The sequence below is a fragment of the Megascapheus bottae genome, chromosome 10 (genome assembly GCF_031878675.1).
Source record: "Megascapheus bottae isolate mThoBot1 chromosome 10, mThoBot2.hap1, whole genome shotgun sequence".
NCBI classification, from domain to species: domain Eukaryota; kingdom Metazoa; phylum Chordata; class Mammalia; order Rodentia; family Geomyidae; genus Megascapheus; species Megascapheus bottae.
The window spans coordinates 11,535,162-11,561,960 of NC_143518.1; the positions used below are offsets into that span (position 1 = coordinate 11,535,162).

At 39.4% G+C, this 26,799-nt stretch overlaps 1 protein-coding gene across 1 annotated transcript; it reads right to left on the reverse strand.

Moving 5' to 3' along the window:
- Positions 1-1,739: 1,739 nt before the first annotated feature.
- On the reverse strand, positions 1,740-25,824 carry Fh (fumarate hydratase). The gene is made up of 10 exons (XM_090340187.1): positions 25,666-25,824; positions 23,907-24,041; positions 20,883-20,993; positions 18,001-18,177; positions 15,667-15,849; positions 12,679-12,844; positions 11,393-11,596; positions 9,880-10,007; positions 5,498-5,651; positions 1,740-1,920 (listed from the first exon to the last, which is right to left on the reverse strand). Exons 1-10 carry the CDS (start codon positions 25,789-25,791, stop codon positions 1,778-1,780), a joined length of 1,527 nt encoding a protein of 508 aa, XP_090196313.1. The 5' UTR covers positions 25,792-25,824; the 3' UTR covers positions 1,740-1,777.
- Between the last annotated feature and the right edge of the window lie 975 nt (positions 25,825-26,799).

Sequence of the window (26,799 nt, forward strand, 5' to 3'; positions counted from 1 at the left end):
CCATGGTGAAGTTCACGCCGTCCACCGCACAGCAGCCTTGGCAGACATCTCTATCATCAGCAACTCCAAACCCTGCCTACTTCCTGTGAGGCCAGGAACCATATTTAGCCATACTGTTCCTTGGGGTTTTAGTGAAAAACAACTTCCTTTTTATTTGTGATAAAACTGTATTATATTGCCTTATTTATTTTTAATCTTGTATAATATTCATGTACAAATGTGATAGAGCCATTCGGGTAAAAAAAAAATAAAAAAATAAAGGTGTCAGCATAGCCAAATTAATTATGCCCTTTGCCACAAAAAGCAACCACTTTCAAATTACTGAAAAAAAAAACAACGAACAACGTTAGTGTTAATGTGACCACTCTCCCAAGAGTAAGTATGAGAGATATTAAAAATGTCTGTTTAAATATACCTACTAGATTAGTACTTAAACATGAATGCTTCAGCTCATGCCAATCCTGGGGCTTGAGCTCAGGGCCTGAGCAGAGTCCTTGGACTTTGTTCAAGGCTAGGGCTATACCCCTTGAGCCACAGCATTACTTCCGTCTTTTTCTATGTATGTGGTACCAAGGAATCAAACCCAGGTCTTCATACATGCTGGCAAGCACTCTACCAGTAGGCCAAACTCCCAGCCCTGGTCAACAGAAGAAAAGAAAAAAAAAAAATACCTGTTCTAGCTCTGTATAAAACAAGAATAAAACAAAATTGTGTTTTGTGTTTGTCAGTTGTAGGGCTTGAACTCAGGGACTGGGCACTGTCCCAGAGTTCTTTTGCTCAAAATTAGTGCTCTCCCATTTTAAGCCATAGCACCACTCCCAGTTTTCTGCTGGCTAATAGTTTAAGGTCTCAAAGAAACTTTCTTGCCCAGGTTAGCTTTGAACTGAGATCCTCAGATATCAACCTTAGTAGCTAGAATTACAGGCATGAGCCACTGGTGCCCAACAAAATGTTTTTATTTATTTTTGCTATTATAGGAGAATTTCTTTTAAAAAACCACTACCAATCAAAAATCATGAAATTTAATATAGCCCTTTTAGGAAACTTATGAAGTGTCAAACATATGCTAAAACACAAACTGAATCATAGTCTTAACATGAAAAGAAAACTGGTCCATTTTCTTGTCTTATGTATTTTATTTTATTTAGTCACTTCGGGACTAGAACATCCTTCAGGTTTTTTGTTTGTTTGTTTTTTGTCAGTCCTGGGCTTGAGCCCAGGGCCTGAGCACTGTCCTTGGGCTTTCTCAAGGCTACAACTCTACCACTTGAGCCTCAGCACCACTTCCACCTTTTTTCTATGTATGTGCTACCGAGGAATCAGACCCGGATCTTCATGCATACTAGGCAAGCATTCTACCACTAGGTCAAACTCCCAGACCCCCTGCAGGGATTTTTATTTATTTAGTATTGACTGTATTGGGTTGGAACTCAGGGCCTTGTACTTTGCAAGGCAAAGGCTTTACTGAATCAGGCCTCTACACTTTTTTATTATTGGCTAGTATTTGCAATAGTCTTGATTGCTGTTGTATCTAGAAAGGAGCTTTCTCCACTGAGATTGAGTCTTGAGGATTTTTCTGCCACAGCTGGTCTTGGAACAGTGAATTTTCCTATGTCAGTCTCCCAACAAATCCTGAGTTTATACTTTGATCAAACTACTCTGCTAAGTAGACTTCAAGTCTAAAGCAGTTTTCTTTCAAATATATCCATTTTTATTTAAGAAATATAAGGAGTCCAGTCTCTTACTTTACATAAGTTTATTTTTAGTATAAATTTACTCATTTTGGACCCAGCATGTCCTTAGGTTTCACCCACTCTTCAAACTGTTCTGCTGTGAGATAGCCCAGCTCAATCGCCGTTTCCTTTAAGGTTGATCCATTTTTGTGTGCAGTCTTGGCAATCTTTGCTGCCTTGTCATACCCTGAAGACAAAACAGACAACAGCAAGGTTAACAGTGAAATCTGGTTTTCTAAACAAAGGTAATCATCACTGCTTACTTGACATTGACCTGTTAAAGGCCTCCTATATACTTTGTTTTTTAAAAATATACATGATTATATCAACAGCTGTCATTTCTTACATAGAATAAAACCTTCTAATTCTTTAAGGGACACAGATTTCAAACATATCCCACTTTTGGCAACAGATCTGTTCCTAGAATGAAGCTGCTTAATAAATTAGGTACTTTCAAAAAGAAAATCAAAAAAGATAATATAGCACCAAGACCTAAGAATATACATCTGGGTATGTTTTCCAAGCAATGTGTTTAACCAGCAATGATTATTTTTCCAAGGAAGCACTGGGAGCTGGCAACTCATGCCTGTAATCCTAGCTACCTACATAAGAGGCTGAGATCTGAAGACTACAGTTCAGGAAAGTCTATTAGACTCTTATCTCCAATTAACCACAAAAAAAAGCCAGAAGTGGAACTGTGGTTCATGCAGTAGAGTGTTAGCCTTGAGCACAAAAGCTCAGGGACAGAGTTTATACCCCGAGTTCAAGCCCCAGGACCAGCGCGCGCGCGCGCGCGCGCACACACACACACACACACACACACACACACACACACACACACACACACACACACACACACACACACACACACACACACACACAGCATTCCAGAACTGCGGAGCATACAGCACTGTCCCACTGGCAGCTGTGTGGATGGCTAAGGAGAGGTGAGAAGAGCTCTCAGCAGCAAAACTGCAAAACTGAGCAGCAGAGGCTCTGGGGAGAGGAACAGCTACAGAGCTGCTCCTGAAGCCCTTCTCGTCTGGACTCTCCACTGAAACAGCCCCCATCCCTGGCCTCTCCTCCGACATGAGGATGGTGATGCACACCTGTAATTTCAGAACTCTGAGGCTGAGGCAGGATTTTTAGGTTTGGCAGCCTGAACTAACAAAAAATACATACACAATTTTGACAAAATATGGAAGGATGTAAAGAAGAGAGGGAGGGAAGGGAAGCCCATGAAGAAATGTGAACACAAAGCACTGAAAACATCGGAACCACCACCAAAACAAAGAAGCCTGCTGGGGCAATATGATAGGAAAACAAGGTGTTACATATCTGTACGTAGTGATTATTAACCATATGTCCAACAAGCCATGAGCACAGTTGGTTCTTTTGCTGAACTGAAATTGGGCTGTCTGGCATGTTGAAGAAGGCCTTTAATGAGCAGAGTGACCTCAGAAAGAATGCCCTTGGGGTCTGACCATCTTCTGCACTCTGATGCTATTAAGTCTTAGCATTCGCTTACTCACTTTCAGCCTCAAGTTCTACAAGTCACCTAACCATCAGCCTGTCCTTTCATGCGGACACCAAAAACCTACCATGTGGAAGCCAAGAGGCTCAAGCGCAGCCAGCTAGTTGGAGTTTGCACATCCCTCCCCCATCCCTCTACCCCCAGGTGCATTTCACTTCATATTAAACTCACAAAAGACTAGTCATGCAGCTGGTTACTGGTGGCTCATGCCTGAAACCCTAGCTACTCAGGAGGCTGAGACCTGAGGATCCTGGTTCAAAGCCAGCCAGTCATGAAAGTCCATAAGACTCTTATCTCCAATTAATCACTAGAAAACCAGAAGTGGTGCTGTGGCTCAAGAGGTAAGAAAGTAGCTTTAAAGTGAAGAGCTCAGGGACAGTGCCCAGGCCCAGAGTTGAAACCACATGATCAATCAAAAAAAAAAAGATTATAGTCACCCAGCTTCAGGAGTTTGAGCTAAGGTTTTAGCAACACGTTCTGATAAACAGTTCTCCCACAAATCTTTGGGGTCCTCACTGTAACTTTCCAGGTGGATGATGGGATACAGAATTTTAAATGAATCAAAATATCATTTTTACTACACCAAAAACTAGATACCATATTGGGTTCAGAAGTACCTAAAATATCAACTGAGCTCCATGTGGAACTGAAACTACAGCTGATAAGAAGCCAAGAATATAAAATCAGCTCTGAAAATGTAGGGTTACACAATACTTTGTGTAGTTTTCTGGGGCAAGGAAAGGTATTTGCTAAGTTCAGAATTTCTTGCTTGCTAGGCATGCACTCCACCACTTGAGCCACATCCCTAGTTCTTTTTGCTTTCAGTTGTTTTTTGGAAAGGGTCTCACATGTTTGCCTCAGAGCTGGACTCCTTACTCCCTACGAGTCCCATGTTGTCAGGATTATAAGCATGAATTACCACACCCAATTTGTTTGTTCAAGTTAAGATCTTATTTTACTTTGTGCTTGGGCAGACTTTAAACCATAATCCTACTTCTATCACCCAAGTAGATGAGATTATAGGCTTAAACCATTATGGTAAGCCCTGGAATGTTTTATTGTCATGCCAAATGGCTGGATCACCATTTGTTCTAAAACAGAAAATGAAAGACTGGAGCTACTGGTCTTTTTAACACATCACAATATTATTCACATCCTCACAGCAAACAGCAATGAATACTTCAAAACTGACCAAAGTCCAAACAGCCTAATTAGTGGAGATACCATTAGGCCACAATCTATGTCTATGTGTTTGATTATACTTAATGAAATAGTTACCATTCTGAAAAAGTCTTGCAATACAAAAGCCCAAGCTTTACACTAAATATTTACATATTATTTCCTTTCCTTAAAAGCAGTACTGGGGATGGGGGAGGGAAATGGGGTCAAACACATGAGAAGGGGTAGCAATGATTGTTAAGAAATGTACCTTCTACCTGGCAAATATAATGTAACCCTCCTATTAATTACAAAAAATACGGAAAAAAGCAGTACCGCACATACATGTTTTCTCTGAAATGATAACATATCTGAATTGGATAAAATTGCAAACTGCAGTATTATAGAGCATCCAGAGAAGACAGAAAATGACTTGACTCACATCTGTTTTCAAGCTGGTGAGTGCCACCTAGTGCCACAACCGACCAAGTACTTCCAAACCACCTCTCCCTCCTGCTTGCACCAAGCATTCAGCATCTGACCCCACCAACACTACTGAGTACTATTACCACAAAGAGAATGGAGCACAGTGGGTCAAGTGTCTAGATGAACTATGACACATGGGATGGTACACATTCCTATACACTTCCCAATGCGTCAAGACATTTTACAAAAAGATCCAAAAGGAACTTGCTGTGAGTAGTGGTCTAGTGTGCTCTTCAAATTTTATTTTTATTTTTTTGCCAGTCCTGGGTTAGAGCTCAGGACCTGAGCACTGTCCTTGGACTTTCTCAAGGCAAGAGCTCTACCACTTGAGCCTCAGCACCACTTCTGGCTTTTTTCTATGTATGTGGCACTGAGGAATGGAACCCAGGTCTTCGTGCATGCTAGGCAAGCACTTTGCCACTAGTCCAAACTCCCAGCCCCTTCAAATTTTAACTATTCAAATTTACATTCCAAATGACATTCTTTTTCTTGATTTCAAAATCTTGAATGGAATAAAACTAATTTGTGTTATGATTTTTTAGAAAATTGCCTAATTGTGTAGCATTCTTATTTTGTGAAACCATACCTATGTGAGGATTGAGTGCTGTCACCAACATTAGAGACTCGTTCATGAGCTTGTTGATTCTCTCTGTGTTGGCCTGGATTCCCACCACGCAGTTGTCTGTGAAGGAAACGGCAGCATCGCCCAGCAGCCTGGCTGAGTGTAACACATTTTTTATCTACCAAAGTGAGAGAAAGAGAAACATGAATAACTCTAACCTTTTTCTTTTCTTTCCCAATGACATATTACTTCCAAGTTCAGGGGTAATTTTATTACTATGGAAACCTAGAAGTTTGTAAAATACGAACGAAGTATCTTCCATGCAGGAGGAAGAGCAAAGGTAGAGTGTGCGCTTGAGACAATCAGCGCAGTGATGGCTTCCCAGTTCTGAAGACTACCAAGGCTTCTGTGATCAACAAAACAAATACTCTGGCACTTGAGTGCTTGGTCTAGCTGCTCACTGTCAGTTGGAGGGTGGAGTAATGCTTTCTATTCACTCTACTTCAATTATATCTACTTTGGCTGGGTGTCAGTGGTTCATGCCTATAATACTAGACACTCCAAAGGTTGTACAGAGACACTGAGGTCTGAGGCCAGACCAGGCAGGATAGTTCACAAGACTTTATCAAAAAAAAAAAAATGTGGTATATATACACAATGGAATTCTACATAGCCAACAGACAAGATAAAATAATGGCATTCGCAGGGAAGTGGATGAATCTAGAGCAAATCATGCTGAGTGAGACAAGTCAAGATCTAAGGAACAAAAGGCGCATGGTATCCTTAATATGCGGTTATTAAATCCAAAGTGTACAAGAGCGAGGACTCAATATTTGCATACCCAAACCTATGGACATGGTAATGGAAATACAAACATAACTATATAGACAAAAAAACCTATGACTCTATAATCATAATGTTTTATTTCATAAATTGATATGTTTCTATGACATACAAACCGTTAGCCTAATTTTGATTAAGTTCTAAATACTAAGTCCCAGAGAATGTAATTAGAGATTCCCTCCTTGAACAATTGTTTGTTAAAATTGTCATTTAAAAAATGATGTAAAACATAAGCCATATAATTAATGATTGTTGTTCTTAAGGTACTATGTTATCTCTCATCACTTCTACTGTCCCTTGGTTATCTCATATTGTTACACTATCTCACTTTGTTACCTGATATATCGGATATATTTGTATTTGGTTATCTGAAATTGGATAGGGAACAGGGGAAACAAGATGAGGGGTGGGGGAGGAGGGAAGGGAAATGGGGACCATGACATGTGAAAGGGTATCAACGTATGGGAATTAATGCACCATTTATTTGGTAAATATCATGTAACCCTTCTATTAATTACAATAAAAAATATATTAAAAAAAAAGCAAAAACACAGGGCTCAAGTTGTAAAACACTAGCTTAGCTAGCAAGCAAGCAAGTCAAGTAGGCCCTTGTGACTGAGTTCATGGCCTAAAATGATCACTGACCCTCCAAAGGAAGGAAAGAAGAAAAAAGAAAATAAACCTAGATTTTGGTCAAATAAATCTACTGCTGTTAAAATCCCCCAAACAGGGTGCCAGATGTAGAGGCTACACCTGTAATCCCAACTGCTGAATAGACAGGACTGTGATTCAAGGTCAAGAAGGGCCAAACGTAAGGAAGACCCTCTGCTTCTCAACAGATGCTGGGTATACTGGTGTACTTCTGCTACCTCCGTTGTGAGAATCAAGAATCACAAAATAAAAAATATATACCAATATTCCAGCATCATCACTTTAACTTTTCACATGATGTTTAAGTAAAGTCAATTGTTGTGTAGGAACATTATTTTGGGGGGGTAACATTTCCCATATGTAGTAAGATATGTTGACATAAAACATCTGGATATGGGAACTAAATTTCCAACAAAGGTTTCAAATAGAAGACACTGGACATCAAGATGCAAGTTAAAACTAATGACTTCATTGTAAGACAAAGGTTGATTATTTCCTATTAAAGCAAATTTGTTTTTCTTCCACACCTCTCTTCCTGGTCCCTCTTAGGCTATAATTTACTGGCTCTGACTCTCCCACATAACCTGTTAATATTATATGCCCATCAAAACTGCTCTTTTGGGCCAGAAGTGTGATCTAGTGGTGGAGTGCTTGCCTAGTTTGCATGAAGCTTGGGATTCAATTCCTCTGTATCACATACACAGAAAAACCAGATATGGGGCTGTCACTCACATGGTAGAGTGTTATTAGCCTTGAGAAAGACAAAGGACAGTACCCAGGCCCTGAGTTCAAGCCCCAGGACTGGAAAAGCAAAATAAAATAAAGCAAACTGCTCTTTTTCCTTTATCCTGGCAAAGATGGTACAAGATAGAGTTCTTCCAACCACAATAAGAAAACTCTTAACAATAAGGGAATGTTATATATCTATAGATACTACGTGTCTGGTGTCATTTGGAATAATGACCTGGAAGCAAATGTTTCTGAACTTTGTTTTGGCCTGTCTTTTTTATCTGTCACTAGAACATACATTCCATGAAGGGAAAGAAAAAAATGTCTTATAAACTGTTCTATAGAGAACACCCATACAGTGTTATATAGAGCAACAGCCGATAAATATTTGGTGAATTCACTATTTGTCACCTGCATAATTCTATCAAATTAAAATACCACAGACTTTATACCACAGAATTTTAGGCAGAACACTATACAAATGAAAGAAGAACTGATAACACAGCTTCATTATCTCAAGTAAGGGAAACAATGAAAGATGACATCCTCTTGCTCCATCTTTGCAAAGAAGAAAAAAAAGAACAGTGTAGGTGGAACCAGTGTTTCCAAAGCAAGTAGAAGACAACAGCAATGTGAGGGAGGAGGGGAGGAGAGAAGCAGGGATGAAGTGTTAAAGAAAACAAGATGAACAATGTCTCAGTGAGAGAAAGTCAGTATCAGATGTCCTAAAGGAAGAATGAAGAGTTTATAGAAGGATATGAGCAACAAAAGCATAGTATAGTACAAGGGCTTAGGTGAGACTATTGGCAGTACAGTGAGACCAAAGAAGAACCAAAACAATTTTTTTTCATCTAAACTTAGGGGAAGCAGGAGACAGAGTTATAGGGGATGTATGTTTTGTTTTTTTAAAAGGTATGTTACGGATTTTTAAAAATTATTGAACATCAATAACATTACAAAGTAATACTGAGCCCAGAATCTGCCTCCTAGTCACAGTTGACCAGAAGTTTTAGTTTCTGTGTGGGCAGTGGTTGGTGGTGTTCTGGGAAGCAAGGTAGGTTACAATTAGGACCTGTCCCTGGGCCTCACCGAACTACAGCAGAAGCCACAGTCAGTGACACAAAGACCCAGAGGCAACATGGGAATAAAGTCCATTGGACACCTGCACCATGACAGGCTCATCTGTTTGGGGTGGGCTGAGTGTCCCCTGTGGAGAAGGACAACCTCCTGTGGCATCGTGGGGTAGAAGGTTCACCTCAGCAGTTAATGGGAGGTAGACTGTCAAGTGTGAAAGAGCATGAGGCAATCCCAAAGATTAGTTCACGGAAGGAAAAAGGGTACCCTTGGGACAATCCCAGCTACAACTTAGCTTAGCTCTGGAGGTCAAGGTCAGAGGATACCACATTTGGCAATATAATCAATATTTGCACTCAGAGTTAGGGCCATTTACTGATGAAGCTTGGTGTTTTGGGCTTTTTGTGTTAGTTATTTTTGTTGTTGTTGTTTTCAGTCCTGGGGCTTGAATTCAGGGCCTGAGCACTAACCTCAGGTTTTCTCAAGGCTAGAGCTCTACCACTTGAGCCACAGCACTACTTCCAGCTTTTTTCTTTTTTCTTTTTTTTGCCAGTCCTGGGCTTGAGCTTAGGGCATGAGCACTGTCCTTGGGCTTTCTCAAGGCTAGAGCTCTACCACTTGAGCCTCAGCACCACTTCCAGCTTTTTTCTATTTATGTGGTACCAAGGAATGGAACCAGAGTCTTTGTGCATGCTAGGCAAGCACTATACTACTAGGCTAAACTCCTGCCCCCCAGCTTTTTTCTATGTATATGATAAGGAATCAAACCTGGGTCTTCATGCATGCTAGAGAAGCACTCTACCACTAGGCCAAACTCCCAGCCCCTGTGTTTAGGTTTTAACTGAGGGGATCTGTACCTGTTTCTGGGTTACTGGCGTCCCCAGCAGTAAGAGACAAAGAAAAAATTTATATCCAACTTCCACAACTGAATGGAGATTCGTCCAATTTGAAAAATAAAAAAATCAACATGTCACTTAAGCTTTGAAAGCTATCAATTCATATTCCTAATATTTAGGTTATTTCTCTAGCATCAGTAAGTGCTTACCCAATGACCTGTGTCAATAAACCTTTCATCAAAAAAACTATTAAAAAGCACATCTGAAGCTTACCATCATGGGCTTGAAAACATTCAGCTCAAAATGCCCATTGCTGCCTCCTACGGTGACGGCAACATGGTTCCCCATAACCTGGGCTGCAACCATGGTCATAGCTTCGCACTGAGTTGGATTCACCTTGCCTTCAAAAAAACCAGAGACAGAATCACATCAAATACACCCGTGAGATTATATGTTCAGTCAAATCATCAAAAGCAGAACACCTAATGTCATTAAAGAAAGGAAGACATAAAATAAAGGCCAGCCAGTTCAATGAAACATATCCAAGGAAAAGGGGATGAGTAGCCACGAAAGAAATCATTCAATAGCTAACAACAAGCCTTGAACACATGTATTACATACAGTTCTCAGCCTTCGTGGTTTTCGTTCATTTTATAAACATTTATGCAGCCAGAGAACAATCAGTAAGACTCTAAATTCCCCCAATTCCCAGAGATCAGTGGCTAGGGAAAGAGCTGGCAATCTAAATAGATAAGGAGTAAATAACAGAAGCACCAACTGCCATGCAAACACTTAAGTGAGACATCTCACCAATACTTGAGAGGCTTCCTGTCAAGCTAGTACTCTCCCATTACCACACCAGTATCTACAACTCAACCACCCCCGCAACACTCTGGCAAGCTCACATTTGAAGCAAACATGGCAGATTACTCTGATAAGTACAAGGTCAACAGTGGAAAGAGGACTTCTTTTTGTGTGTGTGATTCTCCATTCTTTATTTGCAGGCAATAACTTTGGATTTGCAAGCAAGTAAACCCATTTTCAACAAGATGTACTTAAAAGAACTATTTTGTTCTATACCTGTACAGTGAATACTATTTTTTTTTATAAATTCTTTTTGTCACTGTTAAACTACTTTGTTGGTTGAGGTCCTTGTGATATAGCGCCATCATCTGATATAATGACAGCTTCACTTTATTACCTGCTATCAAGATAAGATCACATTCTCGGTCTTCATCTTCAGGCCGTGTACAGTGTTACATGGGTAGAGCCCTTCAGCTTGCTATCTCCATGCTAAAGTTACCCCATTAGTCATTAAATGTCACTGTTCACCATCTCCCCACACCCCACCATTCCATACACTGACTATCACACGACTTGCTGCAATCCAGAGTCCAGTGTCAGAATCACTACCCTTACCTAACAGCTCTAGAACCCATTGATGACAATGAAACAGGTGGAGTCTGCTATGGCCTGTTTCTTGTTTACAACCCATGCTCATCACTTTAACAGGCTATTCTAGAATTCTCCTGGCAATGGACTATGGAGAACAGAACAGAGTACTTGCTGTTGTAGGAATCAGAATATATGCTATTCATTCAGGTTCTTTTTCCTCCCTTTCTAGGTGATGTTTCTAAAGTCCTGATACACAGCGGCCAAGAGACATTCTGAGCAAGCCTGCCTCCCACGCACAACTGATTTCAGGAGTAATAAAATTATACTTGTGTCAAAGTTGAAAATGCCTGGGGTTGAGACCGGTTCCAACGTTCACTAGTTAGGAGATTACCTGGCATGATGCTGCTCCCAGGTTCATTTTCAGGCAGGATCAGTTCTCCCAGGCCAGAGCGAGGACCAGAACCCAGAAAACGAATGTCATTCGCTATCTTCATCAGGCTGCAGGCCGTAGTATTCATGGCTCCGCTGAGCTCCACCAGAGCATCATGAGCAGCCAGAGCTTCAAATTTATTTGGAGCAGTGACAAAAGGCAAGCCTGAAGAAAAGAAAAACATAAGTATTTTCAGCAAGTTAAATAGCTCTAGTACAAGTTCCAGTAGAACAGTTAAACAGTTAAACATTCCAGTAGAGAAGCCAGCTCAGGGGCAGTGCCCTTGCCTAGCATGTGCCAGGCCCTGGATGTAACTACTAAGTATACACTCCCCAACACACGCACAATTCTACTTCAGACCAAAACAACATACTTATTTTAAGGCTCACACTTTGTCTATTTTTCTTTAAGAAGTCCCAAAGGACTGTGGAGTATGACAGTAGCACATTTAAAAAGATGAAATAATAACCACATACATATACATATATATAGCTAGATAGATATGAAGCAAAATAATCATCCTATTCAAGCAGATGCAAGAGTGTATATCCTTCACTCTGCTTTAGTCCACAACTTTATTCTGGTACATTTGTTTTCGCTTTGGGTTTTGGGGCTTTTTTGTTGTTGTTATTGTCCATTTGTTTCTAATTTCTCTGTCCACTTTACTCAGCTCCGTTCTTTCCTCTAGCCAGGGACCAAAAAAGCCTGAGGGACTGGGGACCTAACATGACCTAGGCTGTTACTCTCTCATGTCTGAAAAATGTTAAGCCTTCATATTTTAAACTCTAGGAAATAACCTTTTTCTATTAAAAGGTGATTTTAACAAATGATCTAGAAAGCTGTAATATGTATTGCATAATTATCTCATTCTAAGGGAATGACAAGATTTTAAGTTATTAATACAAATACATATCACAACATGATAACTGGAAGAAAAAAATTAAGCCATTTTACAAAATATCATTCAAGAACTTTCCCAGTAGTCTGCTGTTTCTACTTATTTTGAAAATTATACTTCAAAATGGCTTTATACAAAAATAGTTGAATACTACCCAACAAATAACAAAGCTAACACAGGTAAATGTTAACTGCCTATGGTATGAACTCCTGCAAGGACAATCTTTAGAAAGTAAAAGGCTCAACCTTAACTCGGGCATATTTCTGAACTGCAGAATCCAAAGCAGAAACATTCAGGAAAATCTATAAAAGAATGCCCTGAAAAAGAGTAGAAATTCGAGATCACTAACCTGTGAGCGCAGCCACTTTTGCAGCAACCTTTTCTGCAAAGCCGATTCTAGTATTTAAACCTGTACCTACAGCAGTGCCCCCGGCTGCCAGCTCATAGATCCTTGGCATGGCGGCTTTAATTCTTGCCATTGCATACTGCACTTGTTGAACATACCCACTGAATTCCTGTCAAGAGAAGAAAATTGAAGGGAGAATAAGCCTCCTAATGAATTACAAGGTACTCTAGTGGCATTTAAGGTTAAAAAAAATACACTTTACAAGCCAGGCATCAATGGGTCTTGTTCCTGCCTGTAATCCTAGCTACTCAGGAAGCTGAGATCTGAATATAGGGGTTGTAAGTTAGCTCAGGAAGGAAGGTCTGTGAAACTTTAATCTCCAATTAGCCACCAAAAAACCAGCAATAGAGCTGTGACAGAGCACTAGCCTTGAGCAAAAAAGCTAAACCCCTGAGTTTAAGCCATAGTATCTGCACACAAAAGCGTGCACATGAGCATGCACACACACAGCACCCTTACCCACATTTCAGATAATAAATAATAAGTTACTCAAGTAGACTATATCAGTCTGTATGATGAGAAAATACAAGGATGTAGAAACCTAAAGGTGTGACAATATAACTAAAAATATGCAGTTTGATTATAATTTACTCTTTAATCAGAAAGAAACAACATACTAAATAAACTTTATGAAAGAATAATTTCATTCTGTTTTATTTGCAACATACTAAATCAACTGAAGCAATTTCCCTTTGTATCTGATATATCCAGATAACTTTGAGAAAGAATAACCTCCAAAGAAATTACAAACACAGAAGGCTTCTCCACACAATTTCACTTTCACACTAGAGAGAAGATATAAGGAGACTCCAGGGACATGAAAAGCTTAAGTGACTCACTTGACAGTATAAGAAATCACAGTGGAATATGTCTAGAGCTTTTCATTTCTGCTATAATGACATACTACTTCCCAAACTATGTCATGGTAAATTAAATACAGCATACAAGCTATCATATTTTCAATTTGGCAAGGGCCCTTTGTTAATAATTATGCAGGAGCAAAAGGCATAAACCGTCATAACTTAAAGGCAAGACTTAACTAGCTGGGTAACTTAAGATATGATTATATACAAAATTTTTCCCTGCTTGAAAATGCTGATTAGTATTTCACTGCTCTCAAGAAAACATCTCAAAAGTTCCTGTAGACAGTTTCATATCCACACACCAACTTCATCCATTTGTCTTCCAGAATATACTTTAACTGGCAAAATATATTTGCAGCAAATAAGCATAAATGAGGGCTGAGAGTTTGGCCTAGTGGTAGAGTGCTTGCCTAGCATGCACGAAGACCCAGGTTCGATTCCTCGGTACCACATACATAGGAAAAAAACAGAAATGGTGCTGAGGCTCAAGTGATAGAGCTCTAGCCATGAGAAAGTCCAAGGACAGTGCTCAGACCCTGAGCTCAAGCCCAGGACTGGCAAAAAAAAAATATATATATATATATATATCAATAAGCATAAATGTTTTCAATAAAGTCAAACAGAAGAACAGAATTTTCTATCATAGTACGTAGAAGGATGATTTTCTGACAAGCTAAGGCCTAGCGCAAATGAATGCTAACACAGAAATCACAGGGAACAATAGTGGCAAATAATAATATTACTCCTTTAAAAATATGAACAGTACTAAGAGCCAGTGATGCAGAGAGAAATCAAGGAAAGTCTTAAACACTGTTAGTCCAGTGAGTCTCATTTAATCTACCACTTGTATTTTAATTTAGCCTAAAATCTAGCATTTGTATTTTGAATTTTCCTCATTCTGTCTATAATTAAATGAAGATAAATGATCAAGTTTTCTTCATTGTTAGATATCATCTATACAAAATCACAATGAGAATTAGTAAGCTGTTGTCATCCGTGCTTCACTGTTGTATAAAACTGGGTAACTGTCATTTGAGCGTGTATATCCACCTCTTGATTTGTGTAATTCCACTTTCCAGGCTGGCATGTGAACTGAGACAAAGTTGATTCACTTTTATTTTTCCCTTTGCAATACAAACTGTTAAATATCCTTAAGGTGTGACAAAGAAATACAGAAGCACTTTCTGGAGCTGGGTGCAATGGCTCAGACTCCACCCGATCTGAGATTGGGAAGGATTGAAGTCTGAGGCCAGCCTTGGCAGAAAGTTTACAAGACTCCATCTCAATCAATCAAAAAGAACAACAACAAAAACCCAACTAGGTATGGCAGTGGTTCCTATCATCCCAGCTACTTAAGAAGTGCAAATAGAAAGAACAGTCCAGATCACAACAGGCAAAAAAGCTCAAGTTGTATAGTATAGCAAGCACTAAGCCTTGTAACCAAATTCCAGTACCATGAAAAAAAAATCCAGAATGGTTTCTGGTATCTTGGAGAACAATATCTCTTTTACAGCAGTAATATCAATTATTACTTTAGAGTAATAGCAATTATTTAGAGAGTAATAGTTCTACACATGGTCAAAATAATTACACAGAATAAAATCTATCTTGTTTAATTACTTTAAAGGTGAATTTAATTAAATAACCTAATTTCAGTTAGAGAGACATGAAGAAACCATTGCTGAGGGTGATTACGATAGCTAATGCTAACAGGTACTTCCTATGTCCGAGCATGGTTTCACAGATATTTTATGAAAGACATGGTATTTTCTTTATTTTACAGCTCCGGAGGCACACAAACATCAAATCATGTTCCAAGGTTATATAACTTGTATATAGCAAAGCAAAGACCTGAACCTGTGCAGCCTAGCACTGACCCACTGTCAATGCACACTATTCCTGCCTTAAGTAGATGTCATTAATAAATAGAATGCTACTGGCTGGTTAATAAGGAACTCTACCTGGCACTAAATGTATTTTCCAAACTTGGCATTTTCAAGCAAGAAATTTTGAGGTTAAAATACTGATTCTACAGGCAAAGTGAACAAAAAGAGTCCGATTCCTATACCTGCCCCAGGGTAAGTGGAACAGCATCCTGGGTGTGAGTACGCCCGATTTTGATGATTTCTGAAAACTCTTTGGACTTTGCGCTAAGAGCATCATGGAGCTTCTGGAGTCCAGGCAGCAGCACTTCATGAACTTCTACTGCAGCAGCAATGTGCATGGCTGTGGGGAATGTGTCATTGGAGCTCTGTGGAAGAAGGTCCAAACGAAGAACCAAATGTTAAGCCAAAGGCAAAAGAAAACAAATGAGAATCTGAAAGACTCGCTAAAATGACTATTCAGAACTCAGAGTTTATGTACGTTATAGTTATATAGTACGTTATATGTAGCTATTTGGTCTCTTTAGGGCAAATAAACAGCAACCAGGTTTCCATATGGAATGTACTTAGACTATATTATATATCTTTAATATATTTCATATTATAACCAAGTATAATGAATGCAATATTGATGACATCTGCTTGCTTATAAATGACAAAATATAGAGGTACAGGTACAGAACATATTTGTTATAGAAAATATCAGACCATTTACAAAAGTAAACAGTACACTGAACACACTGATAACCTAAACTCAACAATCAACGTGCATTCAGTGCATTCAACTTCGTGGCATTTATAGCTTCGCCTTATTCCCTCAGACTACTATATACAATGCACTCTTCTGAGGTACATTTTAGACTAAAGAATAAGTGAAGAGTAAATTCATATTTATAGGAGGTACTAGACTTTAAAAATATACAATGAACTTTCCTTTTATTCTTTTTTCTTTCATATATTTTTATTGTAATTAATAGAAGGGTTACATTATATTTGCCAGATAGAAGGTGCATTAATTCACATTCACTGATTTATTCTTACTTTTTATTTTCAATTTTCATAAAAGTTTTATTTTTAGAATGAGGATTAAAAAAGAAAACATGCAGCAGCCACAGGAAGGAAATCCTGCATACAGAGAATAGCGAAAGGTAGTTTTAATAGCAAAAGAACGAATGAGTCCTTTGTTAAACTTATCTGGCAACAACTGTCTCTTCCATTGAGTTAAATTCCCTGTGTCTTTGAACATTCCTTCTCTGCCCCCTGGAAGGTCTTTCTCATTAATTATCTTCTTCAGACCTCTCTGAGGCACACTGGACACTGCAAGTGCCTTGCATGTGCATGATGTTACAGTTCATTCCTATCTTTGCTTAAAGGGTTAAACAACCTGGGCTTTGATCAGTCATGCAATTTGTTCAGCAACACACACAAACACAAACACACACACACACACACACACACACACACACACACACACACACACACAGCTGCAAAATCCCTGTGTGCTTCTGGTCAGTTTCATGAGTGAATTAACCAAAAGTAATGAGAAGGTCTTTCACTTTTGTCTTTCACAAAAAATATAAACCCTCAATCTAATCAGGAGAAAACGTCTGGACCACCATATCTGAGGAACATTCTATAAAACACAAGACTACTACTTTCAAAAGTGTCAAGGTTGGACCGGGAGTTTGGCCTAGTGGCAGAGTGCTTGCTTAGAATGTACAAAGACCAGGATTCGATTCCTTGGTACCACGTACATAAAAAAAAAAAAAAAAGCTGGAAGTGGTGCTGAGGCTCAAGTGGTAGAGCACTAGCCTTGAGAAAGTCCAAGAACAGTGCTCAGGCTCTGAGCTCAAGCCCAAGACTGGCAAAAAAAAAAAAAAAAAAAAAAAAGTGTCAAGGTCGTTACTGTGGACTAAAAGTCCTGGCAAATACTATTTTGCTATAGAGTCTCAAGGGACTGAGACAAAACACCAAGAAACCATGACACACTAGAAATTCTGCACTTCTGTAACATCACTTTTTCCAAACACTGATACTTTTAAAAGTGGCATACATTTTACCAGCATGACAATTTACTGGCTTCACAAGAAAATTCAGTGACTAAATTAATATGCAGCTTGGACTTAGTCCTGGAAGAATAAAGGAGCATCAATGAAAAATTGATGAAATTCTAAAAACGTCTGTTGCTCGTCTATTAATTTCTTAGTTTTGACAAATGAACTACAGTTATGTAGGATACTAACATTAAGAAAGCTGAAGTCTAATCTACCTTTGCATTTTTTATTACATGTCTAATATTTCAAAAAAAACTTTTTAAATGAAACAATAAAAATATACATATACACTGAAGTTATATATCCTAGAAGACATCTTTATCAATGATTCTTTGCAAAAAATATATTAGCTGAAGAATTCCCCTTGTTACAGGTGTCGTTTTGGCTGGGAGGATAGCCTTGGGACCACATACTCATATGAACACGGGTAATTCGTAATGCAAGGAGGAGAGAGCATATACCTACCTGGCTTTTATTAACATGATCATTGGGATGCACGGGATTCTTGCTGCCAAGTTCACCTCCTAACATTTCTATTGCTCTATTGCTAATGACCTCATTTACATTCATGTTTGTCTGGGTCCCTGATCCAGTCTGCCATACCACAAGAGGAAAATGATCATTTAATTTACCTTCAGCTACCTGCAGGGAAAAAAAAATAGTAAAAATGAGTATTTTTGAAACAAGATACACTCAGTGTTCCCATTTAGCTACTGTAGTTACCATGATTAAGTTAAAATCATTCACAAACTATATTTAGAAGACTCCTTGTTTCCACACACTAACTGACCTGCTACTGGTTCTAGAGTTAAAAGCCACAGTCCAACAAGTCTAACTGAAGCTTCATATTTCACAGCCAGAACACTTTGCAACATGACAGATTATCTATTCAAATGGCATAATCATCACTGGCTTTAATAAAAACATAGGCAAAATCATTGTTCTTTTTCTCAATTGCTTTCTCTAAATAGAAGACCACCTGTTAAGACTGGAAAATACCTTAAGTTCTCACATATATTTATTGCTAGTACTCAGCTGAAATATTAAACAGATGATCTTTCCCATCACAGCGAGCATAAAAATGAACTAGGGACTTAAATTCACAAATAACACCTTCACTGCACAGATGCCCAATGGGTAACAACTGCCAAATCTAGGAACAGGCACTGACTGCCTAGACTTGACTTGTTATGTTTATATAAACTCAATTCATGTACTAGTTTGTGACTATACACTTTTTAAAAGACCTAATTTCATTTTTATAGTGATTTTAGATTCAAAAGTCAGAATGCACTTGACAAATGTTACCTTGGTTCCTTTTAAAAGCTTTTCAAAACTTTTCTAATCATATAAAAATTGATACAGAAAAACATTTAAGAGCTGAACAAAAATAATTACAACTTTATATATGTTTATTTGCCTATTTGAAATAGGAAACAGAAGGGCATAAAACAAGATAATTGGGAGGGAGTGGGAGGAGGGAAATGGAGACAAAACATGAGAAGGGGTATCAATGTGTGAGAAGTAATACACCTTCTACCTGACAAACATAACAGCAATCCCTCTATACATTACCCCAACAATAAAAAAAAGAAAGAAAAAACAAAAATAAATAATCACAACTTTTAGCTTGCTGGTATCTCCCTCTAATATCCATCCCATGCAATGGGTATGTGTGCACATACCTATTGTGTGCATATAGCCATGTATGCATGTATGCTCAGTATCTGTGGGGTCCACCTTCATAGATTCAACCAGCCACAAGATAAAAATATTCAAAAAGAAAAATCTATATTCAAACTAACCGACTTGTGTCTCTTGCCATCACGCCCTAAGCAATATAGTATAATTTTTGCATAATGTTTCCCTTGCATTAAAAAGGTGATGTAAGTAAACTGGAGATGATTTACCATGAAGATGTGCATAGGTTTTGTGCAACAATAATACCAATTTCATACAAATGACTTGAGCATCTGTGGATTTTAGTATGTATGTATGAATGTGTGTGTGTGTGTGTGTGTGTGTATATGTATATAAAAACATACATTCTGTTCATTTTATTTTCCCAAACAAAATTAGGATCATGGATTCATAATTTGGCAAACTTCCTTATTTTCACATGATACGCTTCACGTTATAATTGTTAAAAAAAACCTAATCTTTAATGATTCACAGTACAACTAATCTAACTACAACTTATTACAAGCATCAGTTATGTCTAGTTTTCCTTTATTATTTTACATAGTGGAAGAACAGTTCTCAATGAAGTACAATTAACATATGCAAGAAAAATTATCTGATATCTTTAGGCATCAGGGGAATAAAAATCAAAACTACACTGAAATGCAATCTCACCCCAGGCAAATGGAGAGTAAGACAAAAAACAAATGCAGAAGTGGACTTACAGAATGGAATAGTAGACTCCTTCACATAGTGGATAGAGTATAAACCCACTTAGCCCCCATGGAAATCAGTATGGAGGTTCCTCAAAAACCTAACAACAAACCTATGATCCTGCTATACCATTCCAGAGTATAGACCCCCAGAGGAGTGTAAATTACCATCACACAGAGATTTCTGCACACCCATGCATACTGCAGTACTATTTACAATTGTCAAGTTATGGAATCAGTTTAAGTATCTACTAGTAGATGAATGGATAAAGGCACTGTGGAACATGTACACAATAGAATCTTATTTAGACACAATAAAGGAACTATGTCATTTCTTGGGGAAACAAATGAAATTAGAGATTATCACATTAAGTGAAATAAACTCAGAAAAAATAAACATTTCATGTTTTTTTTCTCATATGCAAAATCTAGGGTTTTCTTTTAAAGGCATGAAAATAGAAGGACTATTTGAGAAGAAAAAGAGAACCAGTGGGGGGATGACCAAGAGGAGAGCAGAAAGTAAGTAAAAATGATCAAAATAATCAAAATGTTATGTCTCATTTCGTACAATGAACATACAGTTTTTGAAGTCTGATTAGTTACTTAAGGCATTATTTTAAAGTGGTGAAGTTTTATACTTGATATCACATCATTATTAAATAATCAACTAGTTTTAAAAGGAATCTTATTCATAAAATAAGAAATCTATTTTAAAGTTCAAATAATGTCTTCAAAATCTTTCCTAGGTCAGAATATTAACAAGGAAATTCAAAAAGCTTAAACAGATGTAAAATAATTCAGAATTTTTATTGTTATGTCAACATGCTGATATCCTCACCAAAAGAAACTGCCATCATACCTTAAAATTTATTAAGCCAAGCATCACAGAGCCTCCTTCCTCCTGACAGCTCAAGACCACCCTGTGGAAGACGGGGGTTGCTTATCATCTCCTACCTCATCTGCTGCCTTCATGATTGCATTAGCAATCTTTGCATCAAGACCATAATCCTGGTTTACTTCAGCTGCTGCTCGCTTCAGGATACCAAAAGCTTTAATAACAGGGATCTAAAATCAATCAGAAAACATCTCAAACTTGCAGTTTTAACTAAGTATGAAAGTTTATAATTTTATGTAGATGTGAAACCTACAACAGTAAGAGCACTATACTTATTTTATACAATAGATATTAATAACAAATGGTAACAAGCATTTCCCAACAAAAACCACTACACTTCTTTGAATCCCAAGCTGCATTATAACATTGTCCTCTTAAAATCAAAGCAGTAAAAGCTAAAGCCAATCATGATAGCACACACTTATAACCTTAGCACTTAGAAGTCTGAAGTAAGAGGATAGAGTCTCTGTCACAAAAAAAAGACAAATTTAACTGCTACTTATGTAGTTATTGAGAACAGATACCATTTCACCCTAAAGTAGAAAAGCAATAATTCTAGTTAGGATGAGTTTTATTTGTTTTTGTCACCATCAGTATGTGAACTCGGGGCCTCACATTTGCTTGGCTTGCTCTCAGGGCTGACACTCTGCCATATGCACCACATATGCAGCCTAGATTTTCCCTGGCTATTTTGGAGACAGTGTCTTCTGAGTAACGAGGATTACAGGTATGAAAATTTTTAATAAGTTGATAACTAACACATGAAACAAGACCATGTTTTCATTTATTAGTAGTCAAATCTTTTCATTTTCTAATCCAAATCACTTCACTAAACATCAAGGGATAAATCAAATAACTTTTAATGAGATTTCAATGAAATAATCAAACTTTTTTTTGTCAGACAAAGCTATTCCTGTCCATGTATTTATATCCAAATTAATAATATAGATTATGGCACAGATTCCAAACTGACTCTGAATGAACAAAAAGCCAAGGGAAAAGACAGATACCACTGGCTCATGCCTATAATCCTAATTATTCAAGGGGCAAAGTTCTGAAAATCAAAGTTCAAAGCCAGCTCAAGCAGGATATTCATGAGTTTCTCTTCTCTAATGACCCACGAAAAAGCCAGAAGTGGAGGAAAAAAGTTCAGGGACAGTGTCCACATCCTGAATTCAAGCCTTAAAATAGAGGGGGAGGAGGGGGCATGCAAAAAAAAAAAAGTAATTCATAAAACAGTTGCAATCCTTGGGTAAAACAGGGAAAATAAAAAATATGACACACAGTAAGTTGAAGGGCAAAAGGAATAGGAGAGAACAAAGTTATTTTGAATTTTAAGTAAATAATTTTTTTAATATTTTACTAAAATGAAATGGAGGCAAATGATTCACAGGATAGAAACTTAAGTTTAAAACATGAAAACAAATAAGAATTTAAATTTAGACAGAAACAAATACTATGACAAGGGGTTGGATTACCAGCAAAGCCATAAACAATGTCAATCAAAACTGAGCTGGGGCCAGGAGTTTGGCCTAGTGATAGTGTGCTTGCCTAGCATGCATGAAGACCCAGGTTCAATTCCTCAGTACCATATACATAGAAAAAGCTGGAAGTGATGCTGTGGCTCAACTGGTAGAGCAGTAGTCTTGAGGGAAAGCCCAAGGACAGTGCTCAGGCCTTGAGTTCAGTCCCTAGGACTGGAAAAAAAATTAAGCTGGGCACTGGGGTCATGTCTGTAATCCCAGCCTCTAAGAAGACTGAGATCTGGAGTTTCAAGGTTCAAAGCCAGCCTAAGTAGAAAAGTCCACCTTCAATTAAACAGAAAAAAATATAGGGCTAGAGGCATAGCTCAAGTAGTAGAGCACCACACTGAAGCAAGCAAGTTAAGTAAGAAGGAAGACTTTTAAGCCCCCAAACTGTCCCTCCCCCAATCCCAAAAATCCCAGCTACTCAGCCGTCTACCTGAACAGAATGATTACAGACTCATAAAAATGAAAAAGGGTCACACTTTCAATAAACATCACTAAAATGAGGGAGCTTAGAAGATCACTGGGGAGAAAAGTCATGACTTTCTCCATTTTTTTCATAAGTGAAAGTGTGTTCTTTAATTCATATTAGATAGTCACAATCTCATTACCTGTAGGTGATATATTGGTTTTGTTTTCCTTTGGACCTCAGGAACAAAAGGGTAAGATTAATCACAGTAGAGTTCAGAGTCCATGATGCCTGTTTCACATTAATAAAGCTCAGGAAATGAATAGAGATGAAGTCAAATGTAACTAAGTTGGCCTTCCAAGTGTCCCTCTACCTTTCACAGACGTGTGATGAGAAGGCTGCCCTGTGTCTGGAACAGTGGCAGACATCAACCATGCACCCTCAGAGCCATACACTGGCTGTCAAAACATGAGCCACATTCACTTTTGCAATGTCTGCTGGAGCTGACTGACCTCCTAAATCCCAGGAGAGTAGTTTGGATCAGTTCTGACACTCTTTGCTACCTAAACAAATAGTCAGACCCTATGCTAACCTCATCCTCAAGCACTCAATACACACCAGTGACAAAGAGACTTTCTTCTATGATTTAGCTGTTTGTCATAAAGCTGGTTGCTTTATAAATAAGCTAAAATGTGGAAGTTAAAATTATTTAGAATAGGGTCAGGAGTTTAGCTTAATGGTAGACTGCTGGCCTAGCATGCAGAAAGCCCTGGGTTCAATTCCTTGGTACCACATACAAAGAAAAAGCCAGAAGTGGTGCTGTGGCTCAAGTGGCAGGCCACTAGCTTTGAGCAAAAAGTGTCCAAGGACAGTGTCCAGGCCTTGAGTTCAAGCCCCAGGACAGGAAAAAAAAATTATTTAGAATAAAAAAGTATACTGAGAAGATGACTAGTAAACTATCTCACCACGTGAAGGCTGGTTACTTCTAGGCGTACAAGCCTTTCTCCATGCCTGTAGTGACTATTTCGTTCATTGCGACTCAGCTCCTTTTGGGAGCATCTCTTCACATTTCAACATCTCTGAAGACAAGCTGCATCTTACAATCACTCATCCAAAAATAAGCCACTGTGGACACAAAATGCACTTACTGGCATGCGCTCTGTCACACCTCCAATCTTAAAGTTCATTGTAGATCGTACAGTCTGAGCGCCGTAATACTTATCATTTGGCACCTTCAGTTCACCAAAGGTATCATATTCTATACGGAAGGAATTTTGGCTTGCCTAAAGACAAGGATAACACACTGTTAGAGTGGGAGAAGAAACCTGGTATCAATCCCATCTTACGAGCTTTGTGACACACTGTGACAGTAACTCCACAAGTTACTAAATTAGAGTGCAGCACCGGCAAGGGAAGATGGGCTAGGTCAGTTCTTAACCTTCTCAGGGTTCTAAGAAGGACACTGATTTATCCTAATAAACCAATTATTTTCTAATATCTTAAAAAGTAAAGTAAAACACAAACTTGCAATTTACATGTAAGTTTTAAGAGACTTCAGAGAAATATTCAGATCTTCAATACCTACAGCTTGCATTAACAATGGAGTAAATACAACTAAATGGTTCAAAGGATTAAGCAATCCTAGCTAAGTAATACTGTTTTAGTAAACAGTCCACATACAGGGAAAATTGAGTGTTGTGCCTTTTCTCCTGAGACCAGAAAAGGGGTTATAGATGCCATTGTGTTGTAAAGCCTCTTCGGTTGTATAAAAAGACCATTACTGTATTTAAGCATATATACATGCATAAACAATAAAATGTGCTGACATCCTGTGGTCCAATCCCTAATACACACATAAAAGTATGTGGACACACACACACACTAGCATTAAGTTCCAGGAATACATAACATTGTCCTGCACTCTGCAGTTCTCCTACCATGAATGATTATTACCCACAAAACATCTCTCCCCTCTGATACAGCCAAATGGAGGAGCATATTGAATTAACCCTTGGTACAAAGTATCCCTTTGGCACAACTTGCTGAGCTTTCACTTGAAGAAACCCAGACACAAAGACCATGTGGCCCAGTGTCTCAACATGATTTGGATGGCAGGACAGGATTTGAACTCACATCTCAGACTGCAAACCACAAGTTATGCTTGGATTACCGGTGAAGAACTCCCAAAGTATTAAGTCTTCAAACACTTCCTTCAGTGCCATCCATACATAATACTTTATAGACCCTGGATTCCCGCAGGTAAAGCTCCAAAACTTAGCAACAGGATTGAACGAAGAGATCAGATCATACTTTGAACGGGGCCCTTCACATTCCTCAGCTAAGTCCTGACTCAGCTGGTCAGGTCCTACCAAGTGCCAAGCACACTCCAGAGCACTGCCCCGTGTTGACGGATTTCAGGGTTTGCTGCCCCCCATTCCCCCCACAACTTCAACCTAACAACCTGGAAAGGAGTCGAACAAACGTTTCTAAGATCTATCCGCTTTCTCCAGGGCCTGAGAGCTGTTTAAGTCTGGACATGGTGGGACCCCCCACATCTGAAGGCCCGGTTCTGAGGCCAGTCCCTCTCCTCCCGCACGACACATCCCCCCCCCCGCGTTTTCCCGGGGCAGCCAGCGCCCCAGGGTGGAGACGGGGCCTTCGCGAGGGCAGGGGCACGTCGGGGAGCGCGGCTGAGGCAGCCCCAGCCGGGCTGGTGGTGGGCGATGCGGAGGAGCGCAGCCGTGCCGGTCGCTCCCCAGGCGCCGGTGCGGGCGCAGAGCCCAGAGCCCGGCCGGGCGGGACGCCTGGGACACCCTCCGCCGGCCCGCGGGGCCTCCGGGCCGGGCCGACCCGAGGAGGACCAAGGTCACCGCGGAGGAAGGCCGGAGACCCACGGCCGACGCTCACCATTCGAGCGGCGTTCGGCGCCCACAGCGGGAGGAGGGCCTCGCCACCCCGGCTGGTGGCAGGAGTTGAGGCTGGAGCCCGCAGGAGGCGACTCGACCGCGCGAGAAGGCGGAGTGCCCGGTACATGGTGGTGCTCAGCAGCGTGGGTAGACTTTTGGGGCGGCTTTGGCCACGCCTTCCGGCCCCCAGCTGTCAGGAACGATTCCGCCCACGGTTTTGTCCTATCAACGGCCTCAAACGCAACCGGTGGGGCGGGACTAATCATAAGTGGCCAATGAAGAGGAAGGGGGGCGGGTTAACTTCCGAAGGGTTTGTAGTGCGGATGTGAAGCCCTCGGGTTTATGGGACACTACTGAGAAAGGAATTATGGGAAAGAAGGCTGGTGCTTCTTTGAGCGGGACTGTCAAGTGTGGCTGATGGAGGGAGGGAGTTTTAGCTGAGAAACCACCGATTGGTTGGCGAGGGTTTTTTGCTTTTTGTGTTTTGTTTTGTTTTTAAGAAATACTCTTTTCTGAAAGTCCAAGGACAGTGCTCAGGCCCTGAGCTAAAGCCCAGGACTGGCAATAAAATAAAATAAAAAGCATGTGCAAAAAAAAAAATACTCTTCATCATCCAATTTATCTCTGAAGTGAATCAGTTTCTACCAGATCACACCTTCCATTGCTAGGGAGAGGCAGATGAGGAGAAGGGGGAGGAGGAAGAGAGGAAAGAGGAAGAGAAAAAAAAAAAACGAAACAAAAACATGATTTTCTTGGTGGTGGCAGAAAAGCAGCAAGGAATACAAAATTACATCTGAACCAAGATTTTATCTCTTCTCTTGTCCTTTTGACGAGCCAAAAAGAGAACCAAACCAGGTATGGTGGCTACACACATAACCTCAGGTTTTAGAAGAACCAAAATTTTAACCCCTTTCTTAAAAAAGGAATCAAGACAAAATAGACAGACAGACAGATGTCCAGATGTGCAAGGCCCTAAACCTGCAAAAACAACCTTATCAAGAAATAGAGTAGCAGGGTATTTATTCATGGTTCAGGCCAACAATCCTAATTACTCAGGAAGCTATGCTGGAGAACTCAAGTTTAAAGACATCCTGGGAAGAAAAACCTGTGAAACTCCGTCTTCTATTCATCAGCA